General features: G+C 36.3%; 1 protein-coding gene across 6 annotated transcripts; it reads right to left on the minus strand.

The window, feature by feature from the left end:
• Window positions 1-575: 575 nt before the first annotated feature.
• LOC147849478 (UBQ, helicase-c and DEAD-like helicase domain-containing protein) lies at window positions 576-23942 on the minus strand. Of its 6 annotated transcripts, none has more exons than XM_087337488.1 (27): window positions 23712-23942; window positions 21710-22375; window positions 20988-21156; window positions 20709-20821; window positions 19086-19247; window positions 18925-18993; window positions 18611-18733; window positions 18368-18517; window positions 18164-18295; window positions 17985-18064; window positions 16326-16420; window positions 16173-16240; window positions 9675-9776; window positions 9466-9551; window positions 8972-9025; window positions 8749-8824; window positions 8518-8654; window positions 7453-7612; window positions 7199-7378; window positions 7002-7118; window positions 6725-6880; window positions 5422-5589; window positions 5214-5326; window positions 1377-1500; window positions 1036-1131; window positions 771-833; window positions 576-651 (listed from the first exon to the last, which is right to left on the minus strand). In XM_087337488.1, exons 1-27 carry the CDS (start codon window positions 23886-23888, stop codon window positions 583-585), a joined length of 3705 nt encoding a protein of 1234 aa, XP_087193614.1. In that variant the 5' UTR covers window positions 23889-23942; the 3' UTR covers window positions 576-582. The 6 variants fall into 6 exon arrangements, 4 of the variants coding, with proteins under 4 accessions (XP_087193614.1, XP_087193612.1, XP_087193615.1 ...); XM_087337486.1 differs by having other exon boundaries at window positions 8918-9025; XM_087337489.1 differs by lacking the exon at window positions 19086-19247 and having other exon boundaries at window positions 8918-9025.
• Window positions 23943-26264: the final 2322 nt, after the last annotated feature.

Below are 26264 nucleotides of genomic sequence, written 5' to 3' on the forward strand. Positions count from 1 at the left end.
CGTTCCATAATTTTAATCGTAAATATATATACAATCGGCTACAAAACTTTCATAGTTCTATAATAGATCTTAGATGACGTTCAAACGATTATAAAACTGAAAATTCTATACCTCTCAAAACAAGAAAGATGAAGCGTCCCTTATCACAAGAATTCTAGCAGTTTAGGATTGGAAAGACTTCCAGATTACAAGGCTTTCTTTTTCCACAGGTATGACTTTGCAAGTTTTTTAGACACAGTCAAAAACTCTTGGGTTGAAATGGTTTTCTTTTTCAAAAATTGCCAAAATTCTTGCATGTGAAAATAATTGTTCATCTGATTATTTTACACTGCAATGGAACAAAAAATATATACATGGACCATCATATTGTTCTCAAGTGGGAAAACTTCTTTGAATGTTTAACATTAACTCTGTGAGAAGATTCTTATTTTTTACACGTAGAATCTCCAAATCAAATATCCTACCAATATATTTTGCTGGACTGGACATAATGTAACTTCGAGTAGCTTTTCAATTAGACCCACATACATCATCCCTTCTGGATTCCTGAAAAAATAAGATTGCGAAAACATTGCCCAAGTGCTACTCTTTTGGAACATCTCTGCACAAAATCTTTTGTTGCCGATACACATCCTCATAATCAATAACACCCTGTAAGTTGAGAAAATTTGAAACCATAAATGAATTTTGAGATTAACATCACAGTTTTGAAATCACAATAAATTCAGATTTAACAGTGTGAGAGATAAGATTTATCTATACAATCTAACCTTAAGTATTGCTATTGCTGAAGGCTTATTTAATACCTCATTATACTCACTGCATGTGAAGTACTGCAAATCCAGAAAGCCACGTTTTTACTTTTTTTTGTGATGATTGAAAATTTTGACAAATAAAAAATGTGAATTTCAGCTTTTGACTTTTACATGTAGAGATCATTTTATGATGATCACACAATTTCAACAGATAATTCAACGTTAAATTCAACCTTTATTTATGCATACAGATCTCTAAGTTAAAAGAGTACAAACGCACCTGGACACAACATGGACAGCCCTCATCAAATGCACATTCACATGAAAGAATTAGGTCTAATGCAGCCTGCAATAGTTCTGCAAATAAAAGCTGTGCCTGTACTTTTGGGATGTTAACAAGGTCTTGAATATTATAGCATATTTAAGCATGTTAAAATATAAAGAAAATATCCTTTGTCTTTGATGTTGTCTCGCATGGAAAAGCATGCATTTCTTGTTACACAAGTAAAATTTAAGCCTGTTAGACAATGTACTCACTGTTGTCATTTTTTATAAGTTTTTTTAGTGCAAATCCTCAATTAGAAGAGAAAGGAAAAGTATTGTAACCGTGAATAGGATTACCTGTGCTGAAATTCCAATACCTCCTCGATGCCGGTCAAACACAAGGAGCCGCTCCGGAAAATATCTTGTATCATGAGGATTTGCACATTCTGTACCCAGATCCGAGGAGTTGCATAATATATATCTGGGTTGAAAAACATTCATATTAAGAATAAATTGGTAAGGATATACTCAACAACTTCATTAAACTAGGAAATAGAGAAGCCCTAGCTAAAAAATGTGCTCAGGAAAAGAAGAAATGAGTATTCCTTGCTAAACGTTTTATGGGAGCTCGAGAAATGAGTGCCCCTTGATTCACAGACCTAAAATGTAAACATTGAACTGAAACAGGGTTGCTGGAACATCTTTTAATCCCTTTAATCAGCATTTTCAGGAACCAGAGATCATTGATTAAACTAGTTAGACACTGGAGATACATAGTTAAAAGGTCAAATGATGACGGGGAAGAAGCCAAGAGAGCATGTATTAATATCTGAATTATGCATTCCATAGCTAGGATCAATGGCTTTGATCTTTTCAAAAGAGTGTAGAAAAGATGGCTTACTGACATTATTAATCTACTCTAATAAACCTCACTCACCAAAAAAATCCTTAATTAGTAATACAAGCTCCTATACAACATATAAGTCCTTAACACAAACTTCCATACTAACTAAAGATTGTCTTAAATCAAGTAGCATTCCAGCTAATCGAAACCAACAAAATAATTGTATTACTGAATATTACAAATACGATAAGGTTTTAAAAGATGAACTGAAAATGGATGATCTTGGTCATTTATGAAATAATGATTGGTTTCGTCGCATTGTTGCGTTGCAGAAACAGACTAGTTGGTCTGCTTAGTGAGGGATTCACTCCCTAGTGAAGATATATCCAGAGACGAGACTGAGAGGATTCAGCCATTGGAATACGCCTAGGATTCCCCCTCGGAGGGAAGTAGAGTACTTTTCTCTCACTAAGTGAGTAGTAAAGGAAGGATATGCTAGATGAGGTTCTCTGTGGAGACGAGAGGTCTTCTAAACCTTAAGTATAGGTTCGAATCCTATTGGATGTAGTTGCCTTCCTTATAGGTATAGCCATGCGTGTGTGGAGAACGTGGCTGGAGAGCTGGAAATCTCCATGCTCTCCACCCACTCACGCAAAAAAAAAAATAGCTAGTTACTTCCTCATCCAGCATATTACAAATACGATAAGGTTTTAAAAGATGAACTGAAAATGGACGATCTTGGTCATTTATGAAATAATGATTGGTGGATGTAAACTACGTTGGTGGTTGAATAATGAATCTGAGGAAGAGAGTTTAGCTTCATCAATAGAGTCTCAATAGCATCTCAAGTTATCATAATGAAGGGGGTAGTTAGACCCCTTAATATAGCTCAACATTTAAGACTCTTACATCACCACGTGTTCCTATGTGTCATAATTCCATATGGGTTAGCTCAAGTTAGATTTAAGCACATACTCTTTCTCCCAAGTGGCATCATGTACCATTTGATCCAACCATTTAATTTTGAATTCTTGAATTTGTTTAGTTCGAGAATCAAATTTGTTTTTTGCCAAATGAGGTTTAGAAGATAAATCCTAATGAGTTACCAGATCTTTTATGGTTACTATATTGTCATCCAAACCGATAAGTTCTTTGATGTGACTTAACATAGAAAACAAGATGAACATCGAAACCATCAAGATGATCAAGACGATATGCAAATGAACAATATGCTTTAGGATTGTGAAACTTCCATAACAACATGGAGCTAATTTCGCACACCAAAGTTTCAGAATTAGGAGGTACTCGTAAGGAGACTTTTTTACCATGGTTAAGAATACATTCGATAATATAATTATGCATGTAGGCCAGAAAAAGTTTAGAACAAGTGTTCAATGTATTCCAAGGTGATCGGCTAAGGGTGTATCATGATACTCGGAAGGAATTTTCTTCTTTACTTGAGGGAGATCTAGAACACAAACCTCCCCATTACAATAGAGTAGACCTTAGAAATTTGAAAGATAAACTTTAAGGGTATGGTGATTTTAGTTGCATCTTTACCAGATTTTGCTCTCATCTAGTGTTTTTTTAAAACATTGGCATTCAAGGTATTTCCCCTAAAGTTGATAAAAAAGATCAGGTCTTAATTCAATGAAGATAAGTTAACTTTATGATACCAAATATTACAGATCGAACTAATGGTAAGCACAAAATAAGAGATTAACAAGAAGAACGGATGAAGGGCACTTAACCACACTGACCACCTCTGAGCAAAGGATATAAAGACAAACATAAAATACCATTAAATAAAAAAATTCTAAGAAGAAAGCCCGGCCTCATCAATATTGTAGAGAGCATCTAGAGATGTTATTATTAAGGGGGTAGATAGTTCCCTTTATATAGCTCAACACTGGCTTCCAGACCACAATGTGTTCCCATGTGTCATAGGTCCATATGGGTTTGTTCCAAATCCTAATAACCAGCAACATTATTCAAAGAAACAAATTTGCATACTTCATGCATTTTCAACCACCTCCCTTCTAGAATAGAATAGAACAGAGTAGATGTTTTATCATCCATGGGGAGCCCAATTTTGATCTATGGGACTGAATCAACATAACATATTGTGTGTGTCTCCTTCCTAAGAAAGAGGGTTACTACACTACAGTAAAAAATCTCTATGAGAATATAATGCACACACATATGTGCTCACCCTTCTTGGTGGACATCTGAGTATGACAGTTACATTATCATACCCGCCTAATAAGTCATTGTATTTCTCACGATTTACCTTTTACACTCAGCATGCAATAAGTAGGTGATATTCATCCTCCACTAGGCTTTCATGCATACCTTGCATATCTTCATTATTTGGGTAATGATGCAATGATGCTACCTCCACACTTAACTTGTATGAGCGAGTTCAAAGAAGTGTTGAGCATCTTCAACAGCCAAAGCTCATGGGGTAGTGAGATGTGATTGAATAAGTTCTGACATTGTTACCTTGTATTGAGGCCAACATTTGGGGTTAATGTTTGCAGTGTAACAATCCAATTTTGAATTTTCGAACTTTACCACTAGTAATCTATCCTTAGAGGCTCTAGTAACCTATCCTCAATGATTCATATACTTCATGGCATACACTGAGAGCTCCAATAGATCTTTTACTCTCCATCTCTTAAACCATTTCATAATGTCAAGCAACCAACCAAATGAGAGGATTTTGCTCTTATTAGCATACTATGTTCCGAGCTTGTTCTGATCGTCTACAATCAGGCATATCCTCGACTCTTGTGATATACTTGTATACTCGTTGCATGGTTAGTCTCTCTATGGGTCAATCACATGATAGGATAGGATGTTGAGGATTTTACCCCCAATTGTCTACATAAGAACATTTTTGGATTTTCTCTATTATATTCCATGCACTAAATGAGATCTTGCCACCCCACACTTCCACTCCATAAAGCAATACCACCATAGCATTGAATAGCATCAATCTCACTTCCCATCCTTAAGTATCACATTGATTCTCAAACATATAATAACTATTCCAAACCGAATGAAGTCTAGACTCATAGCATACATTCCACCTATTTGAAGCTTTGCACCACTTGTATCATTTTTCGCTTGTATGGAAAAGCAGGGTAGTGTCTTGTTGATTGCCTTTATTGCAATATGTTTTCTTTTGTCCATGTTAACAACAGTCAGCTCACTGATTAGACAGAATGTGGCCAACACATTAAGTGTTGCATATCATCAAAGTATATGAGAACAAAACATCATCGGCATATAGATGAATGTTTAAGAAATAAATGAAAACACCAACATGAGAAATAAGACATGCTTACAAAGGTATCACGTTCAAAAGAGCATGTGATGCTGCATGAATGCCAGCCCTAAATGGAAGTTCCTTCTTTTCAAGCTCTTCCTTAACCGTATGAGGTACTCTTATCCATGCAGCCTATAAATAGAAGACTCACAATAAAATAGGGAAAACCGAAACAGATAAAAACATTTCACCAATCATTCACACTAGAGCCAGGATAGATACCTAACCTGTGACTCGTATGAATAACTTGGCAGGAAAAGTTCAACAGAATCAAATGTTTCATTGGTTCCTTGCCAAATACGACGGAACCCAACCCATTGTGTTGTCACTCTACATATGCTAGCTTGTGCTGTAGTTGGTAAGGATTTATGGCTGACAACTGCCCTCGGATATGCCTACCACAATCATCATTCAAAGTAGCCTTAGAATCATACCTTTTGATATTAGTCATAAGTTAATATGTCTAAGAAATAGCTTGGAAGCAATACTTTCAAATGAATGACTTTCATCAGTTATAGTCTGATGGTTCAATCTTATATTTATATCGTACAATAAAGGTGCCTCTCATTCTTTTTAACAAGAAACCTGTGGTGGAGTTACAATCCCAGGAGGAAAGATATATATGGTAGTATATTTGCAACAACAATCAGAATAACTTGTGATTGAGGCTAAGAGAGCAGGGAAAATACTATGAATTTTCAAAAAGACAGTCCAAATTTCTGTGGGCATGCAATTAAACTCTGCAGTGGATAATGTGGACATCTTGTGTCTAGACAACTCATGGCCACTTTAATAACTATTAAGTTCATATATTTTACCTATCTAAATGGGTACATTTCATAGCCCTTTATTTGAGATATTCCAGGAAAGTTGACTTCTTTTATAATAGTAAAGAAAATTTACCCAAGAAACTTTACTCCACATTTCCACATACCCTCCTTTTTGAGGATGCATGGTGGAAGAAATATCAAAATAGAGAACTTCACAACGTCAATATGCTATTTTGAAGCTTATAAACTAATGTTTCCAAACATCCAGGATTGTAAATTTGATTCGTTAATTTTCATACTTGCTTGAATCATTAAAGAGATAGCATTGAGGATTTAAAGGCAAAGTAAGAAAAACTAAAACCTTATCTGGACAATTATCATAGAAACATATTCTGAATGTTGAAACAAATCTCAATTTCAATACTTGGAACTGAGACTAGTTCATCGTTACTATCCTTGTATTCACTAATTGTCTATGGAGCTTACTGAAAAATCACTATAGCTTCTGCTGTAAAAATCTTAGCATTGGACCCTTGTTTTTCATAAACCTTTGATTATTCACAGTTACTATGATCAATTGTGGCTCTTAGGATTCAACGCTACATTGAGGAAACTCTTTAGTCTGGATACTTTGTGCAAGAATATAAGAACCCCAGGTTACTGATAGCAATCAAATTTTCCTATACTAATGAAAATACAAATGAATAGGTTACCTTAAATCAATCAACACATTTAAATAAGAAAGGTAGCCAAGACTTACAAATTGGCCACCCAAGATATGTACATCTGTCAAGTCACGGGTTTTAGTGTAGTACTTCACGTCTGCTTCCTGGCAAACAGCTACCTTGGCGGCAAGATCCAATTTCTTCACAAGATAAGTTCGTCCTTGATTAATATACACAGCACCTTCATATACCTATGATAAAATCTGACTTCAATGCCATATATAATAGAAACCAGGCTCTAATACGAAAAACACTGTATATCATAGGACTGGAATATAGTTTGTGAAATCAACAGAGAGATATATACATCACCTCAAAGAATGCTTTTCCATCTTCTACCTCCTCGATTACTTTATTGGTTGCTTGATTTATTATGGTATACTTTTCCGGATCTATTGCTCGAATGCTCACGGATTGTGCTGGTGATCTCTGCAGGAAACCAAGGGATAACATTAGGATCAGTGTGAAAATTTTGATTTCATGTCCAAGATAGCCAAAGTCTCACTTACCTCTTGCCCAATATAATATAAACTATCGTTAGTGGCATGGCTCCTTGGTTCACGACCCAAAATCCCCTTCTCCACAAGCCTCATCATACTGGTTTGCAATCCAGAACCAAAAAAATCTGTATCATATCGTACATCCAAAGGGTATTCCAATGCCGCACAGCCTAGATGTTCATCCAATACCTACATAATCCCAGGAAAGTGTTAGTACATGATAACTCCGAAAGTACAACGTACTATTAGAAAGAAATGCCTGCCTGAGGATTAGAAGAATCTATTTGCGCATGTTCGATGGCTCGAGAAAATAATTTCTGAGGATGTTTCATAAAGTATTGATCAAGAGGACCTCCAAAAGCCACATAAATTGATAAGGATGGCTTTTCCCTTCTTCCTGCCCTTCCAGCTTGCTGCCACAAGCTATAAAGATATTTTAATCATTTTGTTTAAGATATATTCAACATTATTTGACACCATGAACAACCAAAATTATGGTAATCACATTACAATGTTATCAATTAGAGCAGGCATAACCTAAATACATGTGTTTACCAATCAAGACAACAAATTATAACGAACTATTCAGCATGCAACAGTTCATATCTACAATGGCTGAGTTGCAGAACAGAGATATGCCACCAGAATTGCAGTTGAGATAATATATGGCACGCAACGACAAATTGTCAAACCCCGTTTAATAAAATGTTTCCATTATTTGCACAAAGCACATTATGTAAAAAGAAGAAGATAGAGAAAGGTGTTTGTGTCGGCTGAAAACATTTTTTGGGCCAGGACCTGAATTTCGTTTTTTGAGCTGAGTTTCATTCTGCAAAATGTTGTAGCAAGTTGTCCGTTTCAGGAAATTTTGATTGAAATAAGAGTCTTCTTTTGGGTCCTTGAATCAAGCTAGGGCTTGAACGTCATTTCAAGGTGGCCACTATAGCAATAGTGGGATTGCAACAAACACATAATTTGAGAGGTCTCAAACCCCAATCTGTACATGTGAGAAATATTGGGATTTCACGGTTAATGCAGTAATAAACTGAGCTACAGATAGGCAATTTAACCATTAGCACCAGATGCTATCAAATAAATCATAATAATCTAGTGACTATATTAGATTTGCTAAGAAATCTGTTTTTTCAAATTTCTCTTTTTATTTTAACATTAAAATTCTCTATTTTCTAACATGGTTAACTACTATGTATTACCATTATATTGCAAATATTTTGTGTAGCACTAAATTACATATGCAGCATTTACACAACATCATAATGAACAATTAAGAATGTTCTAAGACTATTCAACAAACAGCAAAATCGTACCTGGCTATAGTTCCAGGAAAACCTAAATGAATGGTTGCATCAATGCTGCCAATATCAACACCAAGCTCCAATGCATTTGTGGCTGAAACAGCACGTAACTTCCCAGAGAAAAGTTCACCCTCAATGTTCCTCCTATCCTAATCCACCAACAGAAATGGATTCTTTTGAGTCGTGGCTTTTCCCCGATCTCCCAAGATTGAGAGATACTTCTACAAAGGAAAAAAAACTAACATGGGCAGTATAGCCTGCTCGATATGCCCGTATTGAGTCAATAAGTCCTGGGGATGTTTCCTTTAAGGTTTCACGCCTAAAACAACATCAATGGACAAGTATTAGTAAGTGAAAAGTCCCAAACTTCATCAGACAAAGAGTTGCATAAAAAAGATTCATTGTGTCGAACGTGTAATTCAGAATAAGTTCACTGAGTTTCCGTGTGTTGCAGAAGGATATGCACCGCAAGTTATGTTGTACCATCTCTGACAAGAGTGATGACACTTCCACAATGGAACTACAAAAATAAAAGTAATGTCATAATTCTTAGGATACAAAAGAGTAAGATGAAATGTGGAAGCATTGTGAGCACAATGTTCATGAAGCACTTTGACACAGTTGGGGCTTCCTAAAAAGGGCGCAAGAAAACAGTATGTAAATAAAATAAGCCAAACCATAGGCTGTTGACATTTTGCACAAGAAAAGCCTAGAAGAGAGAGTTCGTCATTCAAGAAATTATTCAATTTACCGCTTTACATGTGACATCTTTGCACGGGGGGACTTTTCACTGCAATATTTCACTGAAGGCTATTTAAAGGAAAATTCAATCTTGCCTATTGTTACAATGCAGGGATGCAAAAATGTTGTAGAGAAATATTGCAACATTTTAACCTATTTTTCCAAACCAATTTTAATCATAATCTACAATTGAAACAACTTAAACAGAAAGTGGCTTACCTGGAACGCTTCGGGTATAATTGTTTTTCTGTTCCCTTCTTATATTTATTTTTCTGTGCATTATCTTGTGCTTTCCGAGGTTCTTTCTGAGAAATCACATTGAGCTTGCATAATGTTGCTTTGCACAATACAAGTTCACAATTAAATGTATAAAAGCTCTTGGCAGAATATTTATCATGCTATATTGCAAATATATGGCCAAGACTTACAGAAGTGTAATAAAGTGGAGGATCCCAGAGAAGAAAGTACTTCAATCCACGAGGACTTCCATCTTCATCAACAACTTGTATGGACTTCAAGCCAATCAATTCCTATGAAACGTCTGGTAGATGTTATACTTGAGAAAAACAATCATGTAGCAGCTGTGAGAAGTGCACAGAAATTCTATTCTATGTACACGTCACCTTCGGCTGTTCCCTAGTGTATAATAATTTTAAGCAAACTGACAGGCTGCAAGAGCCTCAAAACTTGGAATTAAGCAAGATTTTCATCGGTAAAACTCTATGGCTTTGAGAATTGCACAGCATATGCCATGTATATAATTTGTGCTATGTGCATGTCATCAGGGTCAAAGGCCAGACAGACTCATGTGTTACCTAGTGATAAAAAATTTATGCAATCTCGATTGGGTGCAAGAACTACAAACTTGCAATTGAGCAAGATTTACATCAGGAACACTCTACAGCTAAGGTTTCTGCCAGTTACAGTAAGATCTCACAATATTTTTGAGATCAAATTTCGAAGTACTTGCATTTTGTCTTTTGGATTTAATGCATACACATAGTCAACAGACACATTCGATACCATTAAATGCTAGTTAGTGTAAACATAAAAAATTCAAACCAACATATAAAATGTGGAATTACAACAGAATGCTAGATAGTAGACAGGTTCCATAAGACACAAATGTTTGCATACTAAGACTTCTACAATGCTATGGTACAGAATAAGTTGATGGCTGCAGGTTAGCTTGTATGTGAATAAATCGAGTGATCAAATTGTCTCTTATGAACCCACATAATCTGACACCCAAACGTTACCACGTTTGTTTCAGTACTACCACATTTGTACAAAAGAAATGCTCCAGCAGAATGGAAAGATGAATAAGACTTACGCTAAAGCCTGCCCTGCACTAATAGATATTATAAATCAATTACTAATGATTAAGAGAATTAATGGTATTTAAGGGTGATCAATCGCACCAACCATCCCCGAGCAAAGAACAAGAGACGAACATAAAATCCCATTGGTATCCCATACCACTGAATATAAACTTATGTTATATCTTGATAGTTGAGATGAATACAAGTCATAAAATAAGAGCTTTGCCTCACCAATAGAATCTCAATAATGTCTAAGAGATGTCGTTGTCATGAAGCATTTACTTCATGAATAGAAATTACAATTAAAAGAACAAATGTTTGACTTGAAGATAGTTAGCTCTATAGGAGCAAAGGTTTGAATCTCCAATGTGTGGTACAAGCATTGGATATTGAATGTGTATGATACATCCACATTGAACCCTTGTAAACTCTATTGAAAGATCGATGGACATGAATTTACATGCTTAACATTGGTACTTTGTATGCATGCCATGCAGCGAAATATGTGGCAGCATGTAATTACATGCAAAGAGTCGTTTGCGGGTATATATACACTCTCAAGCCAATTGTAAAGGGAGCAGAAAAAGGGGAAATCGATCAACTGGTTCAAGAAGAGCTATGACTCTACTATTATAAGCTGTATTTGAGGTTTTGAATATGTAGGGTTAGGATTTCAGTACCCTATATTGTACTTACATATCGATTAAGCATCTACGCAATCCATTTGTTTTCTAACATTACCTATCTACTTACATTGGAAAATGTTTAATGAGAGTCTACCTACCACACAACTGACCTCACCTCAGGTGTGGCATGAATATGAAAAGGTGTTATATGATATCATTGGGCAACCCCCACACCACATGGCTGAAGCCAAATGAATCCACCTTTTTATTCCAGAAAAGGTAAGAAACACCATTGATCCATTACAATTCAGGAAGGCCCAAGATCATGATGGATTGGTTGGTGAGCACTTTATATATATCCATGACATCTTGCTCCAATTGCTAGCACAAATCTTTGATAGTCATATGTGAAGGTTTCCCTAATAGCTGGACAGTACCATAGTACCAATCTTCAAAAGTGGAGACCCCATGATGCCAAGCAGTTATAGGACAATCATGATTGGCCATTACTTGGCGAAACTATACAGCTCAATCCTAGAGTCCAAATTGAGAATGTGGGCAGAGACAAGTGGCTGCCGTTCAGCTGCACAAGCAGGCTTTCAAAAGGGATTCAGAACTTTAGATCACATATTGACCCTCTGAACTCTTATCAAGGATGTCGGAGCCCATAATAAGAAGATTTATTGCTGCTTTGTGGATTTCAAAAAGCTTTTGACACTGTACCATACACTCAGCTCATGAAGAGGCTAGAAGCCCTCGATGTCCAGCAATGGGGAATTTATCTGCTGTGTGAATACATGTCAACAAAGGTGTGGCCTCCCAATGGGTTGTCAGAGGCTGTGGCTAGCACAATTGGAGTAAAACAAGGATGTTCACTATCACCCACTCTCTTCGGTGTCTATATAGATGGGGTATCACATTACATAGAGAGATTCAGAGGTTCAGGAGCATGCCTAGCAGGTATGCTGATGATATTGTGCTCATCTCCAACACTCTGGAGGGACTACGAAGACATGTAAATGCCTTAAAAGGTATTTGTACAGACAAAAGTTTGTCAATAGACATAGATATAACTAAAGTGATGGCGTAACAAAATCCTTATTGGGAGAGGAAAAGGTGCCATACACATGATCTTACTCATACCTAGAAGTAACATTTGCATGGCCTCAATCCTCCTTACAGGAGGCTGCTTGTGCTCGACTTTCTCATTGATATGCAGCCCTTGGTGCTCTTGAATGACAATGTGCACATTTACAGTACGAAGAGCCACGAACTAAATTGTGGCTATTTGGTAAACTTGCCACATCAACTCTTCTCTATGGCATGGAAACCTATGGACCAAGATTAACAAGAAAAAATAACTAGAAAGATTTAGAGAGACCTTTAGTCTCAATGATTGCCTGCATGATAAGAAGCAAAGCATCAGTGCCCCATGATATAATCCAAGCAAACATGAAAGCAGACCCAATAATCATCGGACCAATATCCAATGGCTTTGGGAGATCTCTAAACAAAGGTACTCAAGGATAGCACTTATTTCCTCAAAACAACTTGCTGAACACGAAGATATTCTGAAAAGCAACAATGGTCAAGAGTCACATGGCATAAGCATAAATGCAGTACCCAAATAGCTTGGCTTGTCCCCATCTAAACAAGACCAAAGTGGAAAAGAATAGAGTGATCCAAACTGATATTATCAACTTGGAAAACAAAATAACATGGATCAGCCCCAAATCTGTTGTTAAGAAGATGGCCCATAATAAGACACTTTTTACACTCATCAGAGGATCGATTCATCATCAGGCCCTCTTGTACGACAGAGATTTGCGTTGTTCTATGTGATAGGGAAGTTGTGAACTTCTTCACATCAGTTAGAGATTGAGGTAGCAGATATGTACGAATACCTCTAGAAGAAAGAATTTGCCAATTGTGTCATCAAGGAGTGGAATCTGAAGAACACTATGTTTGTCATTGTACTATTTTTTATTGTAACCAACAGATAAAGACCATTACCACCCACCATTAGTAGTGCTTTCCTCACTTTGGAGACCTCTCCATTCTACATCGTGCTATGATAGAGATTTTTCGAATACAAAAATTACAGTTTATCTGATTTGAGAATCTTACATTTATAGATGACAAGATTCTTTGGTCATCTCTTAGTCACTTTCTATTTACTTTTTTGCCTACTTACATTTTATTTGGTTTGTTTTCAAACACAAGAGAACATTTTAAGATGTGATTTCTTGTTTGGTCTTTTCGGCCATTTTGGCCTCTTAATATTTCTTTCTTTCTTTCTTTCTATATCTCTTTCTCATCCAAATTCCTCTCAATCTATCTAATTCATTTTCTCTCTAATATAGCTTGGACTGTCCCCATCTAAATATGACCAAACTGGAAAAGAATAGAGTGATCCGAACTGATATTATTAACTTGGAAAACAAGATAACATGGATCAGCCCCAAAATACCACTTGGTACAAAGATGGCCCACTATAAGACACACTTCTTACATACATTGGAGGATGGATTTGTCATCAGGCCACCTTATATGGACATACATCTATCCTATGTGCTGCGTAGTGTGATAGGGCAGCTGCGAACTTCATCACATCAGCTACAGATTGAGGTAGGCAGATATACACGACTACCTCTAGAAGAGAGAATTTGCCAATTGTGTCATCAAGGAGTGGAATCTGAAGAACACTATGTTTGTCATTGTAGTGTCTTTTATGAAATCAGAGGGAGATACCATTGCCTCTTTAAACAAGGCTTTGGCCCACTACGCAAGGTAATGGAATATGAGGACCGACGATGCCTAGGACTTTTCTTGCTAGAGCTCAAGAGACATCGGGAAAAGTTGTTGAAGAATACAGCCACACAAGCTCATCCACGAAGAACAATCACAACTTTCTTTAGCCCCATCACTCCTAATGCTAGAAGTCAACCCCGGGATACACAAATGGGCTTCAGACCAGGACATAACAAAGGGGTTACAATTGATCGGGCAATGGCAATTTGCCGTGCACGTAGGCCTCGGCCCCATGGACCACGACCTCGACACCCTTGTCATCGACAGATAAAAGCCATTATCTCCCGCCATCGTAGGTGCTTCTCTCACTTCAGAGAAATTTCCATTCTGGATCGACCTATGCTAGAGATCTTTCGAAGACAAAAGCTACAATATACCTAACTTGAGGATCTCACATGTGCCAAAAATCAGATTCCCTCATTTCTTTTCTTTTCATGTTATTTACTTTTATATTTACTGTGTAATATTTATTTTATTTTCAAAGACGAGACAACACTTAAGATGTAATCTCTTATTTGGTCTTATAGGCCATTTTGGCCTCTTAAAAGACGTTAATATATCTTTCTTTCTTTCTTTCTTTCTTTCTTTCTTTCTTTCTTTCTTTCTCTCTTTCTTTCTTTCTCTCTTTCTTTCTTTCTCTCTTTGTCTCTCCTTATTCATAACTCCAGAGATTCCAACACACCAATAATAAACGTTACAACATCGTAACAAATGGGATAGCTAGCCTCATTTATATAACTCAACTCCCACATGTCCCCTTGTGTTACAGGTTCTTAAGGCTGTGTACCATGTCCTAGAATTGTCAGTTTCTCACGTATCCTACCCTTAAAGCATTAAAATTAACATTTAGAATTGGTCCCTACAGTTATGTCCATAATAATAGAGGACCAACATGATGTAAAGACAAAAAAAAACGCAAGAATCTAAGTTATTAAAAGATTGCACTTATCAAGGGCTCCAAATACAACCTGTTGAACAGACTTCTACATTTCTTAAGGCTCGAAAGAACTCTAGAAAGGTGCACAAATATTCAGCCAGAGATCTACGTAGAATGAAAACTACACATATCTAGAGCCAAAAGAGATTGCTAATTACATGAAGGAGAGATTGAGACCAAAGAACATCTTGGTACAAAAGCAAAGCTTATAAGCACATCAGAAAGAAGTATGCCACCCTCTATGACTTCACCATTCACAGATGATGGAGAAGACTGACCCCTAGCACTTTGGCCAACACTTGCTCAAGCATCAAAATCATTGCAAATCAAACCTTCGATTAACCACACACGCAGGATGCAACAATCGCACAGCACTGACTTCCTCCATAGGCCCACACCTCCAGTGACAACTTGCCAAGACTTACCATAGAAAAAAGATATATTAACGTAACCACGCAGGATGCAACAATTGCACAGCGCTGACTTCTTCCATATGCCCACACCTCCAGTGACAACTTACCAAGACTTACCATAGAGAAAAGATATATTAACTTCTTTTAAGAGGCCAAAATGGCCTATAAGACCAAACAAAATGGAATATAAGGGTTACAATAGATAGGGCAATAGCAATTGTTTGTGCACATAGACTACATCCATCTAGATCATGACCTGTCACCCTTGTCGTCGATATCTAAAGGCCATTACCACTTGACATTGAAAGCATTTCACTGGCTGTGGAGACCTCTCGATCTTGGATCAGCCCATGTTGGAGATCTTTCGCAAGCAGAATTTTCAGTCCATCTAAGTTCAGAATGCTAAGTGCTTAGCTAACTAGATCTGGTACCTTAGACAGTTCTATGAATTTAGTTATATGTATTTTGGTTTGTTGTTCTCAAAGACGAGAAAACATTTTAAGATTTAATCTCTCATTCGATCTCATCGGCCAGTTTGGCCTCGTAAAAGAGGTTAGTATATATTTCTTTCTTCCTTCCTTCCTTTCTTGAGGATCAATGCAGTCAAATTGAGTCAGTTGTAAGAAATGTAGAAAATTCAAACTGATTTTACTCCACAAAGCAGAATTTAAGTCCATGCAATTAAATAAGCCAAGTGAATATGATGGAGTCTGAACTTCGGCATATCAGACCCAGAATTAAAAGCTGCATCTTTATTCAAAAAACCTGAATTTGAGAGAAAAATTAAACAAATAACTGTGGAAAAAAAGGATGGTACCATTGCATGCTCACGAGGATTTGCAACAGTTGCACTGCTCACAATGAATGTTGGCTCTACGCCATGTACTGAACAAGAAATTTATGGTTCATCAATTTTGGATACGAGACTTCTGTTTGAAAAAGAGTTTACTCAAAAACTAAGCGTACATACAGTGACAACACAGTCGACGTAAGCGTCTTAGAATCAATGATGTGTGGCAGCCAAATGCCCCTCTGTAAGCATGTGCTTCATCAACTATAACATACCTATGGTACCAAATATAACACGGGTTATCTGCAATAAACCTCAGAAAGCCTAAATCTTAAATTTAAGACAATATATGCCAAAATGTTGAAGGCTAATAGGAAAGCACTGATGTAGGAAGATGTGCTATGCGAAGATGACAATTGCAGCTGCAATAGCCGAAACATTCATTTTCTACCCTCTATGTGCATATGCACTAAGCAATGGGTTCTATTTATGTTTGCAGATAAGACTCCACTATTTGTTCATGTTGTGGTTTATGTTGGTAATCATGAAGATGTTCATCAAGTTCCATGGGATTCAGCATTGCCACAGAATGTTCTTTTCTAAGAATTAATTTCAATTCAGATATAAATTTCATGAACAGAAGATTATAAGTAGTTCAAAAAGTTGCAAGTTATACAGATAATCTCATCTCTTGAGTGAACACCTCCACAGATGCAAAATCGTTGATGTTCATCATGCTATAAAAAGACACAGAATCCCTACTCAGAGAATTAATACTCACAAATATGCAGGCATACAATGCGAAAATATAAGCCAGAAATGCTAAGAAAATAACTAAAACAGCAATGAGTTGTCAGACCCATACATCTCTAAAGGCATCCAACCAGTTCTTAATTCCACCAAGATCTTGAATGAATCCAACTGGCAACAGGTCAGGAAGGAGAACTGAAGGAGTAGGGTGAAAATTTGTAATAACGTCAATCTTAGAAACTATCTCTAATCTATTCAGATGTTGTTCTACATTTTCTCAATGCAAGTAATAGAATATAACTGACCATGAAAACCAAAATGGCGTTTCCCCTAACATTAAAAAGCAATCCAGCATTCATGTGACCTCAAATAATAATATATTAACATGGAGAGGCCTATCACCCAATTGAAATCTCACATCAGATGCATTGGGACACCCAAACATTTGGACACTTCATTTCTATCACATACCTTGACTCCTGAAAAACGTGTCCAATAAAATCAATTATGTAACTTTCGTAACAAAGATTTAAAATGATAAAGCTTCACAAAACATATATCCTAGCATACAGCTATCTGGAGATTTAATAATGCCATACTCCATAAGAAAACCTAACATTTTCCAAGGCCTCACCTATTCCTATATTAGAAGTAAGATCCACTATTGTATGTCAATATCTCTAATCTTACATTCAGAATGTCAATTAAATGTCTTTGCTTGTGTAGTACTTATGATGCACCAAATCTCAAATCTTAAATTCAGGAAGTCAATAAAACATCATTTTTTTAGTACTTTTATCATTGGTGAAGAAGTTTACATCAGAGAATCCGAAATGTAAGGATGGCCACAATGTCTTATGAGACTGAACTAGAGGCTACAACAGGACAAGTTAGTTTAACAGTGAAGCAGTGATGATGCAGGGAAACCTTTATCTCCTCAGCCATAGCCTAACTCAAGTTTGTTATAAGACCTCACACAGGCTACCTACTTCAAAAATTGTAAGGTATCACAGCATTTAACTGATGGTTCTCATATAACCTAAGTTGGCCGCCCCAGGAATTGGAGCAAGAAATTATTGCAATAAGTACCTTAGATTGGAAAGTATGCGCTCAAATTGTTTGTGAGATGGCAAAATCGACATATGCAGCATGTCTGGATTTGTAATTAGCTGTTTTAACACAATTCTTAATAATCAATTGATTGCTAAATTGGAAAATTAATTTGCCAAGTATTTTGTTCATTGAAACTTGTAAACTTCTATGCTTACAAGGCGAGCATTATCTCGAAGATGTCGTCGTTGATACTGCGGACTATCACCATCATATACTCCTATTGTGATGATAGCGTCCAATGCAGAGGTCATTTCAAGCAGAACCCTGTACTGATCCTGAGCTAATGCCTGCATTCCATATCCAGAAATCAAAAAGCATGAATATTTGAGATAATGAAAAATTTTCAGAACCTAATGTACCTTTGTCGGGAAAAGGTAGAGTGCACATGACTCTGCATTTGCAAGCAAGTGTTCTAGGACTGGTACATTATAACAAATTGACTTGCCACTTGAAGTGGATGTAGCAATTATAACATTGTGTTTGCCAATTGCTGCATTTATTGCTTCTGCCTGATAAACAATGAACAAAATGAGAGAACATAGCCTAAATTTTGATCATAAACCTTAGAAATTTCAATTTGAAAACATATGGAATGGTCTGACTTGATGTGTGTAAAATTTTGAAATATGCAATCTTTGTAGAGCGGCAACTGTAGAATCAGATAATGGAATTAGAAGTCGACCATACTCTGCTTCTTGTTGCTTTATAACCTCACAGTGTACCATCTGCAATGCATTATTAGAAATTTTGATACTATGCCAGACAGATTGAGTATAGAACCCTACAACTCAAATAGACACCATTTGTTTCCTGCATAGAAATCCTCCTAAGAGGTGATTAATGCCTTAAAAAATAAATCACATGTAGCCCATCCCCCAGACAAAATGAAAAACAAATCATAGACATCTCAGAATACCTGGCCAAGGGATCCAAATCCTTGTTTTAGATGCTCAACCATATCTGCAGCAGAAAACTCTGCCGTATCCTGTACAAACATAAGGATGCGTAAGATAAAAAGTCAAATTTGACACACATCAAAAACTTGACACAAACCACACTAGAAAATAAACTCAGGACCATGCACCGAATTAACTTCTTATGCAAACGTGGTGGTCGTGGTAATGGCACATCATGAAGCTCCATACCCAACTCCTTCTTCAAGTTTGAATTTAGTGACTTACTTACAAACTGCAACAAATCGTCTAATGTGAAGTCACCTTCATTGCATGACTTTTTTTCCTGAAAGAAGGCCTCAGTGCTTCAAGAAAATGGCTTCATCCAATAATGAAGTTTCTCAACAAAATAAGTGAAAGTTCAGATCTCTTATGACAGGATGTCAACCAAAATGGTTAATCAACAACTATATATTGGATAACTAAGAAAGAGACATTGAAATTTTAATTTGGATCACTTTTCAGAGAAACCAAGTACCTTAATTATTAACTTTTCCACAACAGTATGCCTATAATTCAGGTTGATTGGGTGCTTAAGGCTTCTAACAATAGCTTGATTCTTCCATTCAAGTGTTAAGGGGGCGAGGAGAGTTGAGTATATAGAGAAAACAAGACGAGAATTGAGACTTTGTAAGCATTATGTTCCAGTATAAGCGCAAAGAATAGGTTCAGAATTCAAGTTGCTCTTTATAATCATAATTAAGTTATCTTGTTAATCTTTAAACTGAAAGAAATGACATAATACAGATGATGACTACAAAGAAAGTAGTGGCACAAGCTAAAATCTTTCATATGATGCATATTATAAGTGAATATTATTGTTTGAATATTCTGTGGCATATTCCAAGAACTGCTGTTGTACCGACTTGTACTTTAATGCAGGTCAAAAAGCTGATACTAGAAGTCCAGCTTGACTTCACCCTCATTGCTGACCTAATGAGAGGTTGACATTGACATGTGTGTGGCCAAGACGTCCTGGACAATTCATCCTAGGGGTTGGGTTTGTTATATAATTCATATATTTACAATTTGATTATGTCCAGTTAGCAAGTTCATATTCTTTCCCTGTCACAGCATGTATCTTAATTATACAGAATTATATGAGCTGTTCACATTTTTGACAAAAGATAGATGATGTTATATATCAGTAACCAACCCTACTCAGAATAGTGCACTGGAATGTAACTAAGTCGCAGCATCTAGTTGGATCCGTCGTCAAAATTGCCAAGAAATAATCCATTGGTTGGAATCTTCCCAACCAAGAGTAGTCGGTAGCTTAATTTCTATGTCTCACACAGATTGTATAGGTAATAGGTTATGGAGCTCCATTGCTTATCTTGTCTTTTTCATGTAGTATTGGAAACGAAAAGAACAAAGAAGAGATCTAGTTCTGAATTTGAATTATTTTTGGAAATTACAGATTCTATATTGAATATTGGGCTATAAATTGTAATTATTTCTGGTATTTGCATTGAAGATTCTTTTTCCTAAATCATGGAGCTTGCAATGTTGGATTGGTTATATATTATATATCACTGAAGGCTCAAGTCAAAAAAATGTATCAAAATTCCTTCCACACCTTAAGCAGGACAATCCTAGGCTGGTAAATTCAATATCCAAACACTACAGGCTTTCAAACAAAATGTAGAGTTGCAATTTTTCAGGGATTCTGGAACGATAAGATTATGCATTATAAGCATATGCACAACAAGAAAACTCTCTATTAACAAAGATAAATGAAGAAAACCTTTAGAGATTCCTCTTGGAAATGTTCCATCAACGTTGTCACTGATGATTCGAATGCAGAAAGGCGTCTGTGAACCAAGCTTTTGATGAGGCTTTCAGGTATCTCTGCTGCACCTTTAGGTTGCAAAATTTGTACAATACAATCAATAAATTATTGTTGCTATGTATTTATTTATTTTACACAAAAGCAGGGGTTATATTATATTAATTGCGCATAAAATGCATCAAAATTGCCATCTACTCTGGCCAGGTCATTATTCACTATGTATAAAGACTATACCTAAACTTGGCATGAAATCAGATGGACCAATTCCTTGTTGAAGGTTGATAGGCATCACTTCATGGAGGGACCGAGGAATATCCTCTTCTGGAATATTTGACGGATCCAACAAGTCGAGATTGAAAGATTCCGACTCTCCTTCACCGACTCGACTACTTATTTGAAGTAACTGTTTTACACATGCCATTCATTCACAAGTGCTAGTAAGTCTTCACCTGGATTGAGGAAAGCCGCAAAGAAAGATAAACTAACGACTCTTCAGAGGCTAAAATGGACTATGCCACCAATGGAGACCACAATGGCCTGTGAGACTTAACATTCCACATATGCAATTCACAACTGTTAAAACAGATTCAGCTAGATAGAAATATAATGGAGAAAGAAATAAAGATATAATAGAATCATTCAAGAGACCAAAATGATCTACGAGACCTAACAAGACTGCACCTGAAAATGTTGTCTATGGAGAACAAATCAAAAAATATATAAGTAAACCTGTCTATGATACCTAGTTTATCCTTCAAGCACTTGGCTAAGGTATACACATACGTATTCCATATTCTTGAGGGAGAAATATATATATATATATATATATATATATATATATATAGAGAGAGAGAGAGAGAGAAAGAAAGAAAGAAAGAAAGATATATACGCCTCCAAGAGGTCAAAATAGCCTATGAGACTCAACGATGGAGAGAAAAAGTCTTGAGAAACATCACCTTTGGAAAAAGTATAGCCAGTATCTCTATGTCAGAGATACTGATTTCTTGTTCTACATCTCCATAAAGATGTTGAACTGCTGTTTTCATATTTTTCCATGTTGCCTGTATGTGTTGCTTTTGTAGAAAGCCGTAAACCAGGTTCAAAGATTGAAAAATACGGTAATATCTCTCCAAAACCGATGGGAAAACCCAGCTCTTCTTAACTTTCTTCAGTTTTCTAGCTCCATCTCTTGTGCACTTAGTAATGGCTTCTTCCCTAGAATAACCTTCCGATTGATAAAAATGCCTTTTCTTTAGTTCTCTCTTTAGGTCTTTCTTGACATCAGAAATGTTGACATCTTTGTCAATTGTAGCTTGCCATAAAGGAAGATCAGCTGCAATCATATCCCAAATACAATCAGCATAATTCATGGCTACACTTCCTTCTTGTGGATTCCTATTTGCTTCTTGGAAAGTTGTGATATCGTTGCCCTTTGCTGATTCAAATTCAGTTTTACTAGATACATGTTCATCATTACATCTGAAGTTATCTAATGAATCACTATCATTTCGGTAAGCAATGGAAGTCGTTTCTGTCTTCTTTACATATGGTGCTAATATTATAAATTCATGTTCCTTCAAACCCAGAGATTGAATTGAATTCTCAGACTTGAGCTTTGATCCCTACAAAGCAAATTAGAGCACAAATGGGAAACAAAGCTCAAATGAGAAATAGAATTTTGCAATTAATGGGCAAATTTCACAACTGTAATTTACTATCTTTCAGAAAATGCCATTCATTTTATCTCAAGTTCCCAAAACATCACAGAATAATTATGTTTGCTAATTGAATAGGCTTCAGACAATCAGGCTACATAATACATTTTTACAAATTGAACCGTTTGGAGAATTTGGTAAACTTGAGTGGTGTTTAAGGAATTCCGTTAAACCAATAGATTAGCATTTTGATCATTTTCCCTGCAAAAGGTAAACCTGTTTTACAGCATAAATGGTTGAAGAAACGTTTCAAAATTTCATGATATGTTGTTGCTATAAAATTCATGTACAACTTACATTTGGTTAATTTACCATCTAGAATTTAAATTTGCATAACAGCATGATTCTCACAGTCATAAACAAGAGTTGTAAAGTCCATGTTTAGCCTTACAAACTTAAACAATTGCATATTGTTCTATATCCATCAAATTAACACAAGCGCTCTTGTCTTAAGGAAGACTAGCCAGAACAAATAGAGACTTTTATTGATTACCAACCACTTGCATAGCATTACATTTGCAAAGGTCATCCAGAAATAAGAAGCCGACTGTTATTATTTGCTATTAACTAGCATATGATTGCTCTTAGAAATTAACTACCTAGGCGTACAAGCTTCTACACTTGCATTAGAAATTAAGATCAGTTTCATTCGCTTACAAAGCTTTGTTACGAGGGACTTCCTTGCATTATCATCATACATTTGCATACTGTTCTATTTCTGTCAAAATAACATGAGTATTTTCCTCTAACAAACTTCACAATGATAAAGAAAGGGGCCACCATTCAGCATACACTTACCTTTTGTTGCATCATAATTAACGTGTGTTCGTTTCTCTAGAAAACCTTGCATTCTGTCCGATTAGCGTCACAACTTCTCTCTTACAAAACCTAATCAACTTCTTGCATATTGTTCCATTCTGTCGGATTAAACGTGATTCTTTTCTCAAACCATTCCATTTATGTATGTTTCAGAAGAATTCTATTCTCCACCAAACTTCCATCCACTACTTTCTGTCCAATTAACATGCCTTCCTTTTTCTAATCAACTATTTACAAATTGATTAATTCCTGTCCAATTAACAATAGTGATTTCTCTTACCAAACTTAATCAAGTAGGTCCATATTGTTTCATTTCTCTTCTTTTGCAAAGAAAATGACCCCTTGTGATATTACCAGTCATAAAAGTACATTCTGCATATTGACTAGTGCAAGAAATCGCAGAGACAAAAGGGTAGAAACCTACTCTCAGGAAGAGATGGAAAGTATGGCTTGGTGCACAAAAATCTTTCTTCTGTTGGATCAATTTCCTGAGTTCCCCCACCGTATCTTCTGCTCGAAGACTCACGCTGACACTCTCACCATCGACCTTCCGAACCTCTATACATTTCTTCGTCTCTGCATCCAGCTTCTGCTCCACCATAGTTACAACTTACAACATGAAGATTTCCGCATAACCCTCTCTCTCACTCTGGTCTCTCTCCCACATGCGAAACGTCTAGAACATTCTGGAAACTTCCTAATAGAATGAATGTGTCATCGCATCGAAGCTCCCATATTGCGATCGAGAATAACAATAGAAAACTTCTAGAACATTCTGGAAACTTCATTCGAATCGAACGTGTCACCCCCATTGAAGCTCCTAGATTGCGATCGAGAATAATAACAGAAAACTTTTCTAGAACATCTTGGAAACTTCATTCGAATAGAATGTGTCATCCCATCGAAGCACCCGGATTCATCTGATCGAATGTGTCATCGCATTGAAGCTCTCGAATTGCGATCGAGAATAATAACGGAAAACTTCTAGAACATTTTGGAAACCTTGTTCGAATAGAATGTGTCATCCCGTCAAAGCACCTGGATTTCGATCGAGAATAACAATGAAAAACTTCTGCAACATTCTGGAAACTTCATTGAGTAGAATGTGTCATCCCATTGAAGAGTTGGGATTGAGATCAGGAATAACAATGAAAAACTCAAACATGATCGTGCATCGCATCACTGAAAGTGTCCCAAAGGGATCCGTGAGCATCCTTTTATTCAGAAAGGTGTGAGAGCCATTTTGATGGTGTAAGAAGAACATCATTCAACATTGGCACTATCTTGTTTATCTCTAATGTAGAAGCACAATGCTCGAGATCGGAGCCATTCCATTGATGGCATTGCAAGCTCAACTTTTCCATAGACATGGTTTGTTCAATGTTGTGTGAGAAGTCCAATCTTTAGTGAATGATGTTAGAAGCATGAATCTAAGTCGTTTCATGTTGTTGTGAGTTAGAAGTCCCTCAATCTTTATCATTCCATCAATGGTGTAGGAGCACATCTCTCAACATAACTTGCTTGATTGATGAATGGTATATAAGCATATCTATCTATCTATTTCAATTGTTTGATCCATGGTGTAGACGTGTATATTTCATAGGGAAACATTCGGTCAAAGCAATGGAAAGCAAGGCTTTCAATTGGGAGAAGTCATGCATGATTTTTGGTCACAAATGCTTTAGTTCAAGAAAAATCTACCTACGAAAACTTAAATATTGAGTCATTCAATCGATGGTTGTATAACCATTGGAGGCGTTGAATTACGATCAATAGTGGTGCAATGAAAAACAACACAGTGCACGCTCAAACAAAATGTGGAAGCATTGCATTTATATATGAATGAAAGATTCTTTAGACATCACATAAACTAACAAAATATTACTCACAACACTATAGATTTAGTGATGTGGATGACAAAGAAGAATGGATTTTTTGTAATTAATATATACCTAATGTTTTTGTCATCCAAATATAATGGTTAAAACAAAACCAAAATGTTCAAAGTAAATGATCATGTGCAACTTGTTGAAAAGTTGTTAGTAGAATCTTTGTGTGTGCGTGCTTAAGAATTTATTTGTCCAATCAAAGTTCAAGTCTTATTCATTCCCTATCAAGTATTCAAATAAACAAACAAAATCGTACAAGGCGTAGGAGATTATAGGTTTCTCTTGACTTACACACACCTTTCTTTTTCTTTTTCTTTTTTAAAAGCCAAGATTCACCGTGGTATTAATGAAAAGATGCCCAAAGGCTACAAAGTATCAATACAATCTATTACAACCCTCCTACCCACATGAATCGACATGTCTAGTAGCAGAAACCGTCATGCATGGTCTTTTCAAGACAAGGGGTGGAAAAAGCCATCTTGGTGGAGCATATCTCCATTTTATTCTGTCCCCAAAATAGGTGAAGACCTCTGCCTTTTTCCAAATTTCCCGAAATTGTTGTTGCTTGCGAAACACAACATCAGGTTCACCATGCATTGCCTCATATTGACCTATTAGAGTATGCAGGAGCATCAACCATATCTCCTTGACTAACTCATCCGCATTTCGGTTTGACATTCTGAAATACACACTTACATCTTGCCTTCCATAACATCCAAACTACTAAAGAAGACACAATATACCAAACCATGGATTGGTGTAGTATAAGAGGCCTCCAACACATGTCTTCCATCAGAAAGGAGAAGAAAATCAACACAATCCCTTTCATAATTCTGTATTTCTTCAACCAACCTTCCCCATCTCACAAAACCCCATGTGTACACCTGTTTACCATAAATAGGGAAAATTCTCAACACTCTTTTCCATACTGCTCTAGGTATAGGACATACCCATTGTCATGATATGGCAAGACTCGAACCCATGACCTTAGGTTATATGGGTCGAGCTCTTAACCATTATATCATCTATTGTAATACGTAGGATATTATTTTCATTTACATTTTATTATAGGAAATTAATGTATATTC

Source organism: Azolla caroliniana, unplaced genomic scaffold (genome assembly GCF_043228905.1).
Source record: "Azolla caroliniana isolate FFs.n. ecotype wild unplaced genomic scaffold, voAzoCaro1.0.p SCAF_49, whole genome shotgun sequence".
Lineage (NCBI taxonomy): Eukaryota > Viridiplantae > Streptophyta > Polypodiopsida > Salviniales > Salviniaceae > Azolla > Azolla caroliniana.

Coding starts and splice junctions, on each gene's coding strand:
- LOC147849478 (XM_087337486.1), bottom strand. CDS start 23,888: ATGGTGGAGCAGAAGCTGGATGCAGAGACGAAGAAATGTATAGAGGTT. Junction 9,026..9,465: donor TTATACCCGAAGCGTTCCAG/GTAAGCCACTTT, acceptor TTATTTTTGTAG/TTCCATTGTGGAAGTGTCAT. Junction 8,655..8,748: donor GAGCAGGCTATACTGCCCAT/GTTAGTTTTTTT, acceptor TTGGTGGATTAG/GATAGGAGGAACATTGAGGG.